The 13,549-nt window shown below is 54.9% G+C and overlaps 6 protein-coding genes across 6 annotated transcripts; 3 read left to right on the top strand and 3 right to left on the bottom strand.

Moving 5' to 3' along the window:
- Window positions 1-987: 987 nt before the first annotated feature.
- Window positions 988-2,679, top strand: SCP_0102130 (Dor1-domain-containing protein; the record flags this gene model as incomplete). Its single annotated transcript, XM_027752452.1, has 1 exon — window positions 988-2,679. One exon carries the CDS (start codon window positions 988-990, stop codon window positions 2,677-2,679), a length of 1,692 nt encoding a protein of 563 aa, XP_027608253.1.
- A 580-nt stretch (window positions 2,680-3,259) lies between these two features.
- On the bottom strand, window positions 3,260-5,589 carry SCP_0102120 (hypothetical protein; the record flags this gene model as incomplete). The annotated part of the gene is made up of 9 exons (XM_027752451.1): window positions 3,260-3,386; window positions 3,450-4,434; window positions 4,485-4,577; window positions 4,636-4,740; window positions 4,803-4,907; window positions 4,964-5,062; window positions 5,122-5,181; window positions 5,233-5,427; window positions 5,481-5,589. The coding sequence occupies 9 exons, from the start codon at window positions 5,587-5,589 to the stop codon at window positions 3,260-3,262; spliced, it is 1,878 nt and encodes a 625-aa protein (XP_027608252.1).
- A 1,408-nt stretch (window positions 5,590-6,997) lies between these two features.
- Window positions 6,998-7,267, top strand: SCP_0102110 (hypothetical protein; the record flags this gene model as incomplete). Its single annotated transcript, XM_027752450.1, has 1 exon — window positions 6,998-7,267. One exon carries the CDS (start codon window positions 6,998-7,000, stop codon window positions 7,265-7,267), a length of 270 nt encoding a protein of 89 aa, XP_027608251.1.
- An 879-nt stretch (window positions 7,268-8,146) lies between these two features.
- SCP_0102100 (Hexose transporter 2) lies at window positions 8,147-10,113 on the top strand (the record flags this gene model as incomplete). The annotated part of the gene is made up of 10 exons (XM_027752449.1): window positions 8,147-8,247; window positions 8,296-8,477; window positions 8,527-8,614; window positions 8,671-8,805; window positions 8,863-9,113; window positions 9,173-9,198; window positions 9,247-9,357; window positions 9,414-9,607; window positions 9,670-9,737; window positions 9,800-10,113. The coding sequence occupies 10 exons, from the start codon at window positions 8,147-8,149 to the stop codon at window positions 10,111-10,113; spliced, it is 1,470 nt and encodes a 489-aa protein (XP_027608250.1).
- A 922-nt stretch (window positions 10,114-11,035) lies between these two features.
- SCP_0102090 (hypothetical protein) lies at window positions 11,036-11,379 on the bottom strand (the record flags this gene model as incomplete). The annotated part of the gene is made up of 2 exons (XM_027752448.1): window positions 11,036-11,298; window positions 11,367-11,379. 2 exons carry the CDS (start codon window positions 11,377-11,379, stop codon window positions 11,036-11,038), a joined length of 276 nt encoding a protein of 91 aa, XP_027608249.1.
- A 599-nt stretch (window positions 11,380-11,978) lies between these two features.
- On the bottom strand, window positions 11,979-13,308 carry SCP_0102080 (Protein qutG; the record flags this gene model as incomplete). Its single annotated transcript, XM_027752447.1, has 7 exons — window positions 11,979-12,056; window positions 12,116-12,266; window positions 12,327-12,341; window positions 12,396-12,579; window positions 12,645-12,869; window positions 12,935-13,011; window positions 13,079-13,308. The coding sequence occupies 7 exons, from the start codon at window positions 13,306-13,308 to the stop codon at window positions 11,979-11,981; spliced, it is 960 nt and encodes a 319-aa protein (XP_027608248.1).
- Between the last annotated feature and the right edge of the window lie 241 nt (window positions 13,309-13,549).

The raw sequence follows: 13,549 nt of genomic DNA, 5'->3' as shown, positions 1-13,549 counted from the left end.
GGAGGACATCCAGTCTGAAGCTCTTCCAGCGAGGCATGTGCGGGATGGGCACGCCCATCGCCGCAGCAACGCGGGCCTCTTCAGATGGATCCGCCTCTATTGTACCACGACGCGTGATTGTGATCTCGAGGAGACGCGTGCCGGAAAGTGCGAGCCGCTCACTGATAGTGGAGAGCGGGGTGGGATCATCGTCGACGAAGATGATCAGCCGAGTCCAGCAGGCAGATACTAGCGACAGCGTATACTTCCAGGATGCAGAGACGACCGAGAGGGCATCCGGGAACAGTGTTTGCGAATTAGGGTCCGGCTCTTCCCAGCATGTACATCTGATCTCCCAGCCGACCTCAGGTTCTGAGACGGAGAGGCGTGGTAGTGGGCCAGAGGGCCAGCCGTGGAGCTCATAATCCGGACAACCAACCACAATGAAGTCATCACGGTGGATTCCCCGTAAGGAGAAGAATATGATGTTGAATATTTTGATCAGGTCGGCAGGCAGATCTTGGATAGCTGCAGCGCGAACTCGGGATGTACGAGTCCCAGCCTCGTCCCTCGACACCGTTCGCGAGAGATCAACTTCAGAATCTGAAGGCAGAACCTCCGGGATATCCTGGGTGTGCGCGATATGGGTGACCAGTCAACCAAGTCCGAAACAGCTGCTCACCATCTCTTCGCACTCTGGCCAGCGTTCAATGCAGATCAGGCCCGACAATGGCTTGCGACAGATAAGTAGTGCTCACAGGAACTTCTGCTCCCCATCGAACGCAACGTCGCGACATGTGAGGCTCAGTCACTGGTACGATCCTGCATGCAAACAAATGATAAACGAGCTTGAAAGGATTAAAAACAGCAAGCAAGCGACGCGGTAGTAGGTGGTAAGAAATGCGTGTGAGAGTGAGTAAGAATGTTCTGAACCCAAATTGGCAAGCAGGAAACGTAACCCACAGACTTGCCATCGACCACACGACGCCCTAGGATGACCACAGCGCCATGGCGGAAATGCTGCGACCATCTAACGCAGTATCCGAGGCCGGTGTAAGCACTCTGACAGATATTCTGACTTCGTCCAGCTCGACGTTGTCCCCGTCGCGAGACGTAACTTCCTACCTGACACACCTGACTGACCTCCCACTTTCTGAATTGGAGTGCGAGCCCACCGTTCTCTCGTCCTCATCCGCGCAATTGACCAATGCCTTGACCACGTTGTGCCACACTTCATATCCCACCTTCCTGTCGCTGCGCTCCTCCACTTCTACGCTTTCCTCGTCTCTGTCGTCACTTTCCTCCTCGCTAGAAGCGCTGATCTCGTCCCTACCGTCTCTTGAATCGTCTGTGCGCTCGTTTACATTTGGGACGCGTGAAATCCAGAAGGAGCGTCGAAAAGCCGCGCTGGTACTCGAGCATCACGATAAGCTCTATGATGTCCTGTCTCTTCCTGTGCTACTCGATTCGTGTGTCCGCAACCACAATTACACAGAAGCATTGCTGCTAGCCAACCATTCCACCAATCTCGCAGCACGCTTCCCATCCAACCCGCTCGTCCAATCTGTCAAGGCCGAGTGCGATGCGCGCGTTCAGGCCATGCTCGGACAGTTACTGCGTATGCTGAGCGAGCAGGCAAAGCTACCCGCACTCTTCAGGGCCGTCGGATTTCTGCGCAAAATGGAGGTCCTCGAGGAGGAAGAGTTGGCTTTGGCGTTCTTGACAGGCCGAGCCACGTACCTGGAGGGCATCCTGCAGACAGTGGAGGTCCAGAAGTACGACAAGGAAGCTTGCGCCAGGTATCTGAAGCGGTACGTGGACCTCTGGCGCGAATGCGTGTATGATGTCGTCACGCAGTATACCACTATCTTCCTTGACCGCGCGCCATCCACATCAACGTCTACCACGACGCACCTACATTCATTACTGACGACGTTTGCGTCGCTGCGCCTGCAAACTTTACTATCTCTACTCCAGGAGACGCTCCCAGTAATTGCCGACCCATCACTGCTTACCTCCCTCCTCACCCAACTCACATATTGCGCGAACTCGTTTGCACGCGTCGGCATGGACTTCAAGGAGCTGCTGGCCCCTCTGTTTGTCGACGCTGTGCGAAGAGGCGTGACCAAGGAGCTAGAAAATGCTGCGAATGGGTGGTGCGATCTATTGAAGTCTTCGTCACCGCCGTATCTCGTTGCCTCAGCCGCACTCGTTGCTCCACCGCTACCATCGCAAATCCAGTTACAGGCATTAGTCTCTGGGCCAGCAAATGTACCCCCACCGATCCTCATCTCATACCCACCCCTCGCAACATACACGAACGCCGTCCTGACAGCACTGAACGGTCTACGGTTGATGGCGCCAGTGGAGCTGCTAGATGACTTGTCCAGCTCGCTGGAGGACGCCCTGGCGAGAGGAGGCGCGGCGTTGCTTGAATTTGCGCGCAAACGGAAAGGTAAACTCGGGGAAAAGGACAAGAAGGAATTAGACAGGCTCCGGGCTGCAGGGACGATCTATGTGACGATATTTGTTCCGTTCCTCCGCCGCGCGCTGGTCGAAGGCGTGTACGGGGTCGTAATGGCGGATGTGGATATGCCTACTGGGAAGGATCTGGCAGACGTGCTGCGCGAGTGGGACGTGTGGCTCGACGGGGAGGCGGACTCGAAAACTGCGCTTGCTCCAGATGCGAACGGGCGGTAGCATGTGAGTCCGTGATAGTCCTGTGGAAGATTGTCACTGATCAAACCAACCAGCAAGCAGAAGCGAGCAGTGCATCCTCTATGTGTTCACTCTAGGAGCCCGATACTGTTCACACGCACATTCCGTCTTGAGGGATTGAGGCGATTGTCGTTGCTTCCCCGCGGTGACGAAGAGCATGTATCAAACAGAGATGTGACCCTGGAGCTGTAGGCAGGTCATACTCTTTGACCCACAGCAAGCAATCAACCACATATTGACTTGTTTACTTGTACGACCGGTGTCCACGATCTGCTCGCCGGAGATGCAGTGCATTCGGCCGGGGAATATTCATGGGTTGGACGAGGACGGGTCAGACCTATGTAGCTAGACTTCATACCTTGCGGTAATCATTCACGTTCGCACAACCATCGTTTGTCTTCAACTGCCCAATTCTGTCATTCGCTAGGTGCTCAGGGAGATGCTACTACTACAAAAAGATCGTTGTATTGTTAAGGCAGCATGTATGTAATCGTGCGTGCTGGAGCCTAGCCAGGGGTCATTGTCTTGTGGTCGTGCATTGTAGGGTAACTCTGTCCAAGATTCAGAGAATGGAGAGAGAGCCGAAGACGATGCCGCCGACAATCGCTGCGACGCCTGTGAGCGTTGAACTTAATAATGTCCCGTAGCTGCGGAAGCCCGCATTGGCGGATTGACTCGCGAGAGCGGACCTGCACGTCACGCGTATCCTATTCAATATGCCGTACATCGTTAATGGAACTTAGGACACTTACAGGTCTGAAGGCGAGACAGAGGCAGAGGCAGAGTCCGCATTTGAGTTCGAGTCGGGCGCACTGGAGGACGTGGGGATGGCCGTGCTCGACAACGCGAAGCTCATCCGGGAGTAGATCGGGTAGAGGTTGGTGGGAATGAGGACGGAGCTAGTAGCGGGGGTCGACGCGATCGTAGTAGGCGCGGCTGTTGGGGCAGACGAGTCACTCGACGGGACAGCAGATGCAATTGAAGGGTTGGACGGATCAGCAGAGCTCGATGGGGAGGACGGGTCAGCCGTCGACGAGGCGGACGGGACATCCGAAGAGGACGACTCATCGGTAGGTACAGGGGAGCTGACCAATGACACCGACGGGGAAGCCGTCGAGGACGACTCATCTGACAAGTCCTCCGGAGCAGCGCTAGACGGGACAATAGACCATGCACCTATCGACGACGGGGACGGAGCGGCGGTAGGTGCAGGCGGTGCAGACGAGAAGGGAGTAGCGCTCTGGGAAGGCACAGACGAGCTAGACGAGACAGCGGTGGGAGGAAACGGCGCGGAGGTTGCGGTGAGGAGGTCCAAGCTCAGCTGGGATATGGACGACAATGCGGAGGGTGCGAACGAATCGGAGGACGAAACTGAGGGAGCGGACGCGGAAGCCGAGGAAACAGATGCAGAAGCGTCGGTCGGGGAAGTCGAGAGGGATGCGTCGGTGCTGGAGGACGAGGGTAGTGCGGTGGAAGAGAACTGGCTAGCTGATATTGAAGACTGCGCATCCGATGCTAAGGACTGGACATCCGAGGCTGAAGACGGGATAACGGAGGGTGTAGATGGAGCAACAAGTGGCATACTCGTAACCCCAGCAGACGTAGATGGCACCGTACCGGGAACTGCTGAGGAACTGGGTCCATCTGAGGTGGCAGTGAAAGACACGGCAGGAGGGGTGGTGAAGGAGGACGCGCTGTTGGCCACTGCTGGAGTCGCTCCAGCAGGCGGTGCCGCTGCTGAAGAGTAGGTCAGGAACGTGCACCACTAAAACCACGGTCGGGCTCACCATTAGTAGGCATATTATCTAAGAGCGAGGAGAAGAATGAGGCGATCTGGAGGCCTACGCCCTGCATCTGAGTATACATGGCCGGGTCCGGGGCTACTTATCGTTCGTCAATGAAAGTTCTATGACGTCTAACATTGTTCTCAATACTGACCTGCCTGCCGCTCTTGGTGGATCACGTACCGAGGCCGAGGAGAAGGGACGACGTAGGGATAGCCCGGCGTATCTGTTGCTACGAGTGCTGGCTTGCGCCAGTAAACTGGATTGACAGAAAATGTATTAAAATTGGCGGTTTTAACCTCGTACACTAGGCAAACATACATGCACGCTCCTCATGATCGTGCTCTTCAACGTCACGCCCCTCGAAATCACGGTGATAACGAGTGGGACGTGGAGCAATGGAAGCTATCCCAATAGGCTTGCGATCTGCATTGATAGATGAATACCAAAAATGAATACTCCCCACAAAAGCACCAACTTACAGGCACGCTCCTGAAGATCACGCTCTTCAACGTCGCGCTCCTCAAGATCACGAGGACGTTGAGGTACTGGCTTGCGTATGATTGGCTTGCGCATGATATCTGCATTGATGAGATGTGTAAACGTGACGATGTCCCCACCGCGAAGGAGAGGTATTTACAGGCACGCTTCTCAGGATCCGCGTTAGGGGTTCCGGGCTCCCCAGCCGGATGCTGCAGGTCTGTATAAAACATGTCATTAGAGCGTGGTGGTCAGAGTCAAACGAGCTTACACGAAGAAGCTACACCGCTGTCATCACCACCTTGAAGTTGATGCTGAGTGAGCCACCTGAGGATATCACTGTTAATGGAGGAGAGTATGGAATCTCCGCCCGATGTGTCTGTGGTTTGAGCGGCGGGGCTGATGGAAGATGCAGACTGTTCAGGGGGCTGCTGCTGCCCATGTTGCTGCACTCCTGACACAGACTCTGAAAAAAATTCTGAGGCCAAGCAAGCTTCATGCAGTCACGGAGAAAATTACCCGCATCACGTCTGGCGGGCGTAACAAATTCAATCTCGCGTTTGAATGCGACAGCAGAGGCCCCGGAGGCACACAACAAGATGGAAGGGAGAATGACTTTAGTACGCATGATTATTGCCAGATACAGTTGACGTTAAACCCGTGAAAAGAAAAGCGAACAAGCAAGAAAAAAGCAGAAAAAGACGTGAACCAGGGTTGGTACGCGCAGCGTGCAACAGGAAACATGATGTGCAGAGAGGGCCCATTTATACGAGGGCGGCTGTTGGGAACAGCACTAGTTGATGCGACTTGTGCTGGCATCAAGCACCGTCACGACATGACAGGTGTGACGTGTCACATAGCCTTGACCTGCGGTTTCATTAATTTGATTGACTGTTCCTCCTTGAAACATTCTTGCGTTGCATATCTGCCATTCCGAAGATTATGGACCCCTGAACGTTGAACCCCCTGCGCTGTATATATCCGGGATGATGAGTTCCGCCGGAGAGTCGTCCTGGCAATTCGTCTATGCATCATATGTATGATCTCTTTTGTAAAACTCACTAACTGGAATCAACGGCCGCGCAGTCGATCTTTGCGTGCCTGCATGGAGTCTACCTACATGACTGGCTCATCATGTACAGGTGGCTCCTTAGAATGTCCCTAACGACGCATACTGCACTGCTTGCACGCCATCGTCTTATTGAGTCTGCCGAGTCTCTATGACATCCAAAGTGCACTGAAGATACGCTGGGCACGTCCATCCTTCCTCCGTCCCTTTAGGGTTATACTCTCCTGGGGGTTGACCGGGCTTATCACCCACGACGATACACGGCCGGTTTCAACCACCGCCTCTGCGCCAGAGCAGCAGTCGCGCCCTTTGCTCATGCGACCCAGTCGTCGATCGCCGCTTACACGATGTGCAGGTTCTTATCCGAGCAACCCACTATCCCTCGTGAAGTTATCACCGTTCGGACGTCACCGGCCATGACCAGTATGGCTCTATTCCCATGTCGCGATCCGACGATGAGGAGGGCCACAAGGAGGACTGGGTTAGCGGTGGTTCTCCAGCTCCTAAATTTCTTTCTGGCTCAGCTTCTCAGGTACTGGCTAATGAGTCTCCCCAGCTCTCCCCTTTCGCTTTTCAACAACTCTATCGTCAATTAAATTTTACCTCGCGACCCTTTCCTCTTTCACGACCTCCACTTCCTAACTCAGGATGCGGTCCTCCACCATCATTCCTATTGCTACAGCTGTTGATGCCCCCGCGCTCGTTGCGTGAGTGCTGATTGTTCTCTGTTCCGTTGCGCAGTCATTGATGGCGATATGTGTAGTGCTGCTCCCTCCCCGCAAAAGGCTTGACATCCTAGCGGGTGCCGAGGCAGAGCACGCTGTTGCCTACGCCCACGCACATGGCGTGCCCCCCTATACGCACACTTACGCTCGAGCACGGCGTGCACCCCCACTAGCAGATAAAGGGCAACAAGCACCGAAAGAGCGCGCCCCACGGTGTTCAAGCCACGCAGGTCGCTCACCGCATGCTCACGCTGAGCACGTTGCCCATCCAGCCTGCTGCGCACATCGCCCGGGAGATCGACAAGATGCCAGCGAGGCGCTTTCTCAGATGGCCACCAGGCTTGCGAGTTCGAAAAAATCCTAGCTCGCGGTGTCGCGGCGCGTCGGAGCTCACGAAAGACGAGTACCGTGTCTATGAGGCCAAGCAGAAGCTTGTCATGGGCAGCATGAAGAAGGCGCCCGAGGACGTTGTCGCTGGCGACGAATCTGAGAATATACGAGTTCACTCATAGTGTTGGCGCTATTGAAGGGCGACTGAACTTGCGCGTTCGCATTGCGGAGGGCCGGCAGCTTCGTGCTCACCATCATATGTGGCACTGATATGTGCTACCTATACACTGCTTCTGACTGAACGCATTTACCTCCGGTTCGGAACGATCGGGTGGCCAACGATCAAGGGTGACGCGTAGAACGCGATCGAGAATACGCGACCACGTGACACGTGATCTGGAGAAGCCACCACCAAAGGGCCCGAATTCCACGCTCAAGCTTTCTGATTTCAGAAACTCATCATGATGCAACACGAGACCTCAGCTGGTATACCCATCAACCAACGATGAGTCTGCTTCTTCCTCCTCGGGCCGTCCTACTCCTGCTCCCGGACCGCGTCTGTATGATTTATGCCCCCGCTTTTAACCGTCCCCGCAGTGGGGTGCGCCGATCTCGCCTTTAAAAAAGCGGGGATAATCGTGAAAGTCCTCCAGAGGTTTCCTTCCATAGGTTCCCTTCTTGTTTGACATCCCACTCTTGTGACGCTCGGCGTGCGATAGGACAGCATGGCGATACCCACAAACCGAAGGGCGATTCTACTTGCCACCTTCGTTGCCTTTGGTACCACGACTGCTTCCGCCATTCAGAGGTGGAGTATCAGCTGATTGTGTACTGATCGTTAGGCGGTGAATATTCATCCCTTTTTGTCTCCTTTTCAATCGCTGTGAGTGTCAGGTCAACTCGGACGCAATCTGTCAATGTTGACTTTGTGTTGTCCAGAACAAACCATCGGATTGCATACAGGCTTCCTCTTCGGTTATGACATTGGAGTTATTTCGGTGCGCGTTTATCTAGAGTTTGTCCGATGCACCTCCTCAAGAAGTCCACAGGGATGTCTGATTATGAAAGACTTCATCTCTCGCTTTGGCCAAATCGACAGCGACGGTCAGCCATACCTCTCGAGCTCCCGGCAGTCCATCATCACCTCCCTCCTCTCCGCTGGGTATGCACACTCATGCTCGTCTTGTTCTGCTTCTGACCAGTCTCACAGGACGTTTATTGGCGCGCTCGCACAGGCGTACACCTCCGACCGCTTCGGCCGGCGGGGTTCTATTCTCATCTGGTCGGGGATATTCACCGTTGGCACCGTCATTCAGACGAGCACAATCCATTCAATTGCCCAGATTACCGTTGGCCGATTCATTGCCGGCCTAGGAGTTGGTGCTCTGTCAGGTTCGTCAATTATCTGCCTGGGAAAAACATGCGCTGAATTTCTGTGCAGCCATCGTGCCGCTTTACAATGGAGAAACTGCCCCGAAGGCGATGCGCGGCATGCTCCTGGTCTTGTATCAGATGCAGATCATTATCGGGTGCGTATGTTTATCAGGACCATCCGTCGATTTCTCTCAGTCGTGTTTGGCTATAGAATCTTCATCAGTTACGTCATTGACCTTGGAACGCACCATCTTAACGGACCCGCATCATGGCGCATTCCCGTCGGTCTGCAGATGCTCTGGGGTTTCATACTCCTGTCAGGCATCTTCTTCCTGCCCGAATCACCGTAGGTCGCACCATCATTACCTTCGTTCCGCACGTAACTGACGCAGACGGAGTTCAGCCGTCACTTATTAGGTCAAGGCCGCGAGGAGGAGGCCCGGAAGGTCATTGCGGAGCTCAACAGCGTCGAGGTAGACGACCCGGTTGTGCTCGAGACGATCGAGGACCTCGAGTACGGCATCAAGGCAGAGAACGAGGGCGGGAAGGCGACGTGGCTAGAGTGCTTCTCGACGCGCAACATGCTGTGGAAGCGCACCATCAATGGCATGATGCTCCAATTCATACAGCAGCTGAACGGCCAGAACTTCTACTGTGAGTGCAGGGTGTGATTGTAGCTGATGGATTGTGCTGATGTGGCGTTGATGGTCTAGATTATTACGGTGACACTTTTTTCTCGGTGAGTAATCGGAAGTTGAGTGAAGGTAAGTCGACTAATCGTACGTAGAGCGCTGGTACTTCACTCTCTCCATACGCCATACAAACCATCCTGGGCGGTGTATCTGTCGCTGGCACGATCCCCGCGCTGTACCTCATCGAGACCTGGGGTCGCCGCAGGGTACGTCCCTCCTCTCCTTACTCCTCGGCACGATCTCAGTCATCACTCTTATTCAGTCCCTCCTCACCGGCGCCCTCCTCGAAGCACCATGCGCGATTATCGCTGCCCTCGCGGGGCACTTCATGCTCGCCAAAACCGGTACGCCCGACAGCCAGCTCACGTCGCGGAATCGCACGGGTGGGGATGTCCTGATCGCCTTCGGTATCCTACAAGTTTTCGCATATTCTCTCTTCTGGGGACCGACGCCATGGTGAGGCATCGATCTGTCCGTGCTGCGGGTCGGTCCATGCTGATGTGTATTGTTCAATTGAGGGTGTATCTTGGCGAGAGCTTCCCGCTGCGCGTCCGCTCCAAATGTATCGCACTAGGCAGCGCGACCAGTACGTGTATATCCTACATCCTATAACGACACGCCATCTGAGCATTTGATCCCCCCTCGCAGACTGGATCTGGAACTTCCTCCTCAGCTTCTTCGCGCCGCGCATCGCCTCGGACATCGGGCCGCTGATTCTGCTCATCTTCTTCGGGATGCTGCTTTTCGGGTTCGTTTACGTGTACCTATTCATCCCCGAGACGAAGGGCCTTTCGCTCGAGGAGGTTGACGAGCTGTACCGCGCAAACGTCGCGCCGTGGCAGTCGGCCGGCTGGCGCCCGACCGAGAAGCACCTTCACGACAAGGCGCCAGAGGCGACGGAGGTGCGGGAGGTGCGGGAGAAAACCGAGAAGGGCGAGGTTATCGACGGGGAGAGCGTGTGATCATCTGTATCTTGGTTATGGATATACGACTGTTACGATGCCAGTGACTGGTGAAAATGTATAATTAGTTTCAACTTACAAGCGCGTAACGACTTGTGAAATGACCACCTATTCAGTCCTCTAGGTCAAGCTGTTGCAAGTCGCGATGTAACGTCAGTACTAGTTGTGGGCATCTGTGGTAACACGTCTACTTGACGCCACCACCATCAATCGTGATCACTGATACGGTGCACCACGGCTACCAACTAGACTAGGCCAAGTACTGATCTTGTTGCGTCCAACCCGTTAGTCACTAGTCACTAGTTGAATCTAAAGGCACCATTAATGGTGGAGAATGGGCAGCGATCGGTGGCGCGGTACGATCATCGTGATCTGGACTGACATCAACCCCTTCAGTTTCCGACTGGTCTGCCGGCTGCAGCATGCACTCATAGCGAGTATAAAAAGGCGCGAGCGGACGCTCGTGGTGCGCCAGATCTTTCTTTCTGAACCTCCACTACCACCTTAGTACACTCTTCTCGATATTGTGCACCATGGGCAACCAAATTTTTCGAGCGCAGTTCCTCGTAGTGTCCTCTTTTCTGGTCAACTTCAGCGTACAGACCTATGGAATGCTGTCGAGCCCGAACATGAAACAGGTAGCAGACGCGGTAAGTCAAAGTCCAGGCTGGGGGTTGCGTTGCTTACCCCTCTAGCAGAATCACTTCGCGTTCTCCCCGAATCCCTGGTTCATAGCCGCGTTCTTCTCGTGCCAGGCAGCCCTCCAGGTCTATTGGATTCGACAGCTATTCAACCTGAACGGCGAGGGATATCGCAGGCTCGACGTCCCTCCGCCGAACACCTCCAGGCCACTTAATAAGTCAATGGCCGAGACAAACGGCGACGAGGAAGCCGTGAAAACGGCCCTCGACTACGTTCCCGTCTACGCACTGGGCAACCTGTGCATCGGTGAGTCGCATTTATTTTTCCGCAAAAACAGATTGTCCATGGCGGGCGCAATGCAGCGGGCTGGCTGTTCTTCTGGCTCCGCGAGAACTTTGCCGCGTCGCAGGTCTTGGTCACTATCAACACTGTCGCGCAGCTCCTCGCGGTGACCCGCCTCCCCCCTCTCACCGCATCCAGCTCCCGTCTCTTGCTCCTCACGCACCTTGTCGCAAACACCTTCGCGGGCATCGGTGTGCTTGACTTCATCGACAACGGCGGGGTCGCTCTGGTAAGTCTCATACTCTATCCATGTGCATAATTCCACTCACTGGCTTCGAGCATTATCGTGCACCCCCCTCGACACTGGTTCAATTCCTGACGTGCATCCTCTTCCCCATCTCCACGGCCGCGTCGACCCCGCTCTTCGGCTCCATCCTCCTGTACGACGTCCTCGCGATCTTCGCGGGACAATGGCCCGTTGCAGGTGCGGGTGAGTGGACTGCACGTCTTGGGTGGACTGCACTCGCCATGGGCGTCATCGTCGGGCTCAACGGTCTGACGTCCTTGAGGAACATGCGCACATTCAGTGCGTCAGTGTGTTAGCGTGTCTTACTTTCTGTATTGTCCGTGTAGCTTTCTCTCGTGTTGTGTCGTCAGAACGATGTATCTACAGTTGTCTGTCGTAATGTTACCGAAAATGTATAATTAGTCTCAATTTACACTGAGCTTGCGAGCTGCGGCAAGTCACGAAGCTGTGACGTCAGTAATGGCTTGATGGCCTTCAGGAACAGGCGTGCAGCCTAAGTTCGCATGTTATTTATTTATTTTGCTCTGTCCATGTAGCCTTCCATCGCGAGGACGATGTATCTCTAGATGTCCGCCGTAGTATGCATATGTTCTTGGACTGCTGAAATGTATGTTAGCGAAGAAGCCTCTACCTTCTAGTTAGGTTCGATATCCTCTACGGTCTCGTAGAACTCCTTAATGAGCCTTTTCTGCGCGTCGACGCCCTTCTCAGTCTGAAGAATAGCGAACGGTAAATCATTCGACTATGGGGTAAATATCACTCCAGGCGCACCTCAGTGTCGCCAATTGCTCTGATGACAATGTACTTCCGCCCCACGAGAATGTCCTCGTTGACAACGTTGTCCAACGGCGCATCGTGCGACCCTGCGACAAAGCATCCCGCTTCCTGAGCGATTATTGCACCAGCACAGATATCCCAAGGCCTACAACATAGAATGACATCCACGCCTCAAATTAAAGAAGAGCAACACGCCGCGACTCACCAGCACCCAATCTCCCTACAACCCATAGTGAGCACATCGATGCTAGTAATAAAGGGAGAAACAACGGACCAATAGATATCCATACCGCCCTGCGCGACAAGCCCGTAGTTGAGCGCTGCGCTGCCGAGCGAGCGCAGGGAGTGCGCCATGCGCCCACCCTCTACGCCCTCCTTCGGGTTCCCCGCAAGGCGCTTGAACGACTCACCTTTCACGCGGATCCCGTTGCTCGAGCGGTCAGAGCCCCATTCGACTCCTTCATGAAGGCACGCGTGAGTGCATGTGAGCGCAGACTTGCGTCGGAGCGATGGCACTGCGTACCGATGAGCGCCTGGGAGAGCGACGGCAGCGGGCGGGGCTGAGCGAGCGGGAGGCGCGCGGCAAGGCGTGCGCCCTGGGCAAGGAACGCGCCGTGGCCCTTGACAGCGGTGTAGAGCTGCTCGAGGAATGGATTGTAAATGACGCCGAGCACGGGCGTGCGCTTGTAGATCAGGCCCAGCGAGATGCAGACATGAGGGAAACCATGGATGAAATTCGTAGTACCGTCTGTAGGTGTGTGAGTGGGTGAAGGGGAAAGGGAAAGGCAAGCTTGGGAGGGGAGGGGAGTTTACCAATCGGGTCGACACAGAATGTGGGCTCGTCTGTGAGGGGTTGTCGGGAGCCTGCTGCGTAGGATTCTTCACCTATGCTGGCCCAATATCAGCCTCAGTCCTCGTAAATAGCCCGATGTCGGAGCATACAACATGGGTACTCACAACTTGAACGTGGGATAATGCGAGCCCAGCTCCTTCTTGACGAGCTCTTCCACCCGCACATCGTACTCCGTGACGAGGTCGACCGAGTTCTTCTTCTCGTCGACGTGCCCCGACGCGCGGATGGCCTCCGAGCCTTCGAGTATCAATGCTCCGGCCGAGCGCGCGAGCTTGACCGTGAACGCAAGGATCTCTTGCAGGTCGGACGCGGACAACTCGGTTCTAGCAGACATGACGGTGTCGTTCAGAAGATATTTCCGGGACGGACTTCAGCTTGCGAGGTCTTTCGAACGTGCATCGATATCGTCAGCACATACTCCGCCGGCCGAGATGCACGGGGCTCAACATCGTTCTGAGCTCGTTCCGTCACGTCATTCATCTTACTGGGCTCAGAGGCCGCTCACAACTGTAATTTGCAGGTTTCGTAACACAGCTAGACTTGGGACTTGTGCTTGAAGCTTGAAGCTTGAGCTC

Source organism: Sparassis crispa (genome assembly GCF_003851025.1).
Source record: "Sparassis crispa DNA, contig_000000F, whole genome shotgun sequence".
In the NCBI taxonomy this organism is placed as follows: domain Eukaryota; kingdom Fungi; phylum Basidiomycota; class Agaricomycetes; order Polyporales; family Sparassidaceae; genus Sparassis; species Sparassis crispa.
Note: the sequence above shows the minus strand (reverse complement) of the source record. Positions and strands in the feature narration are given on the sequence as shown.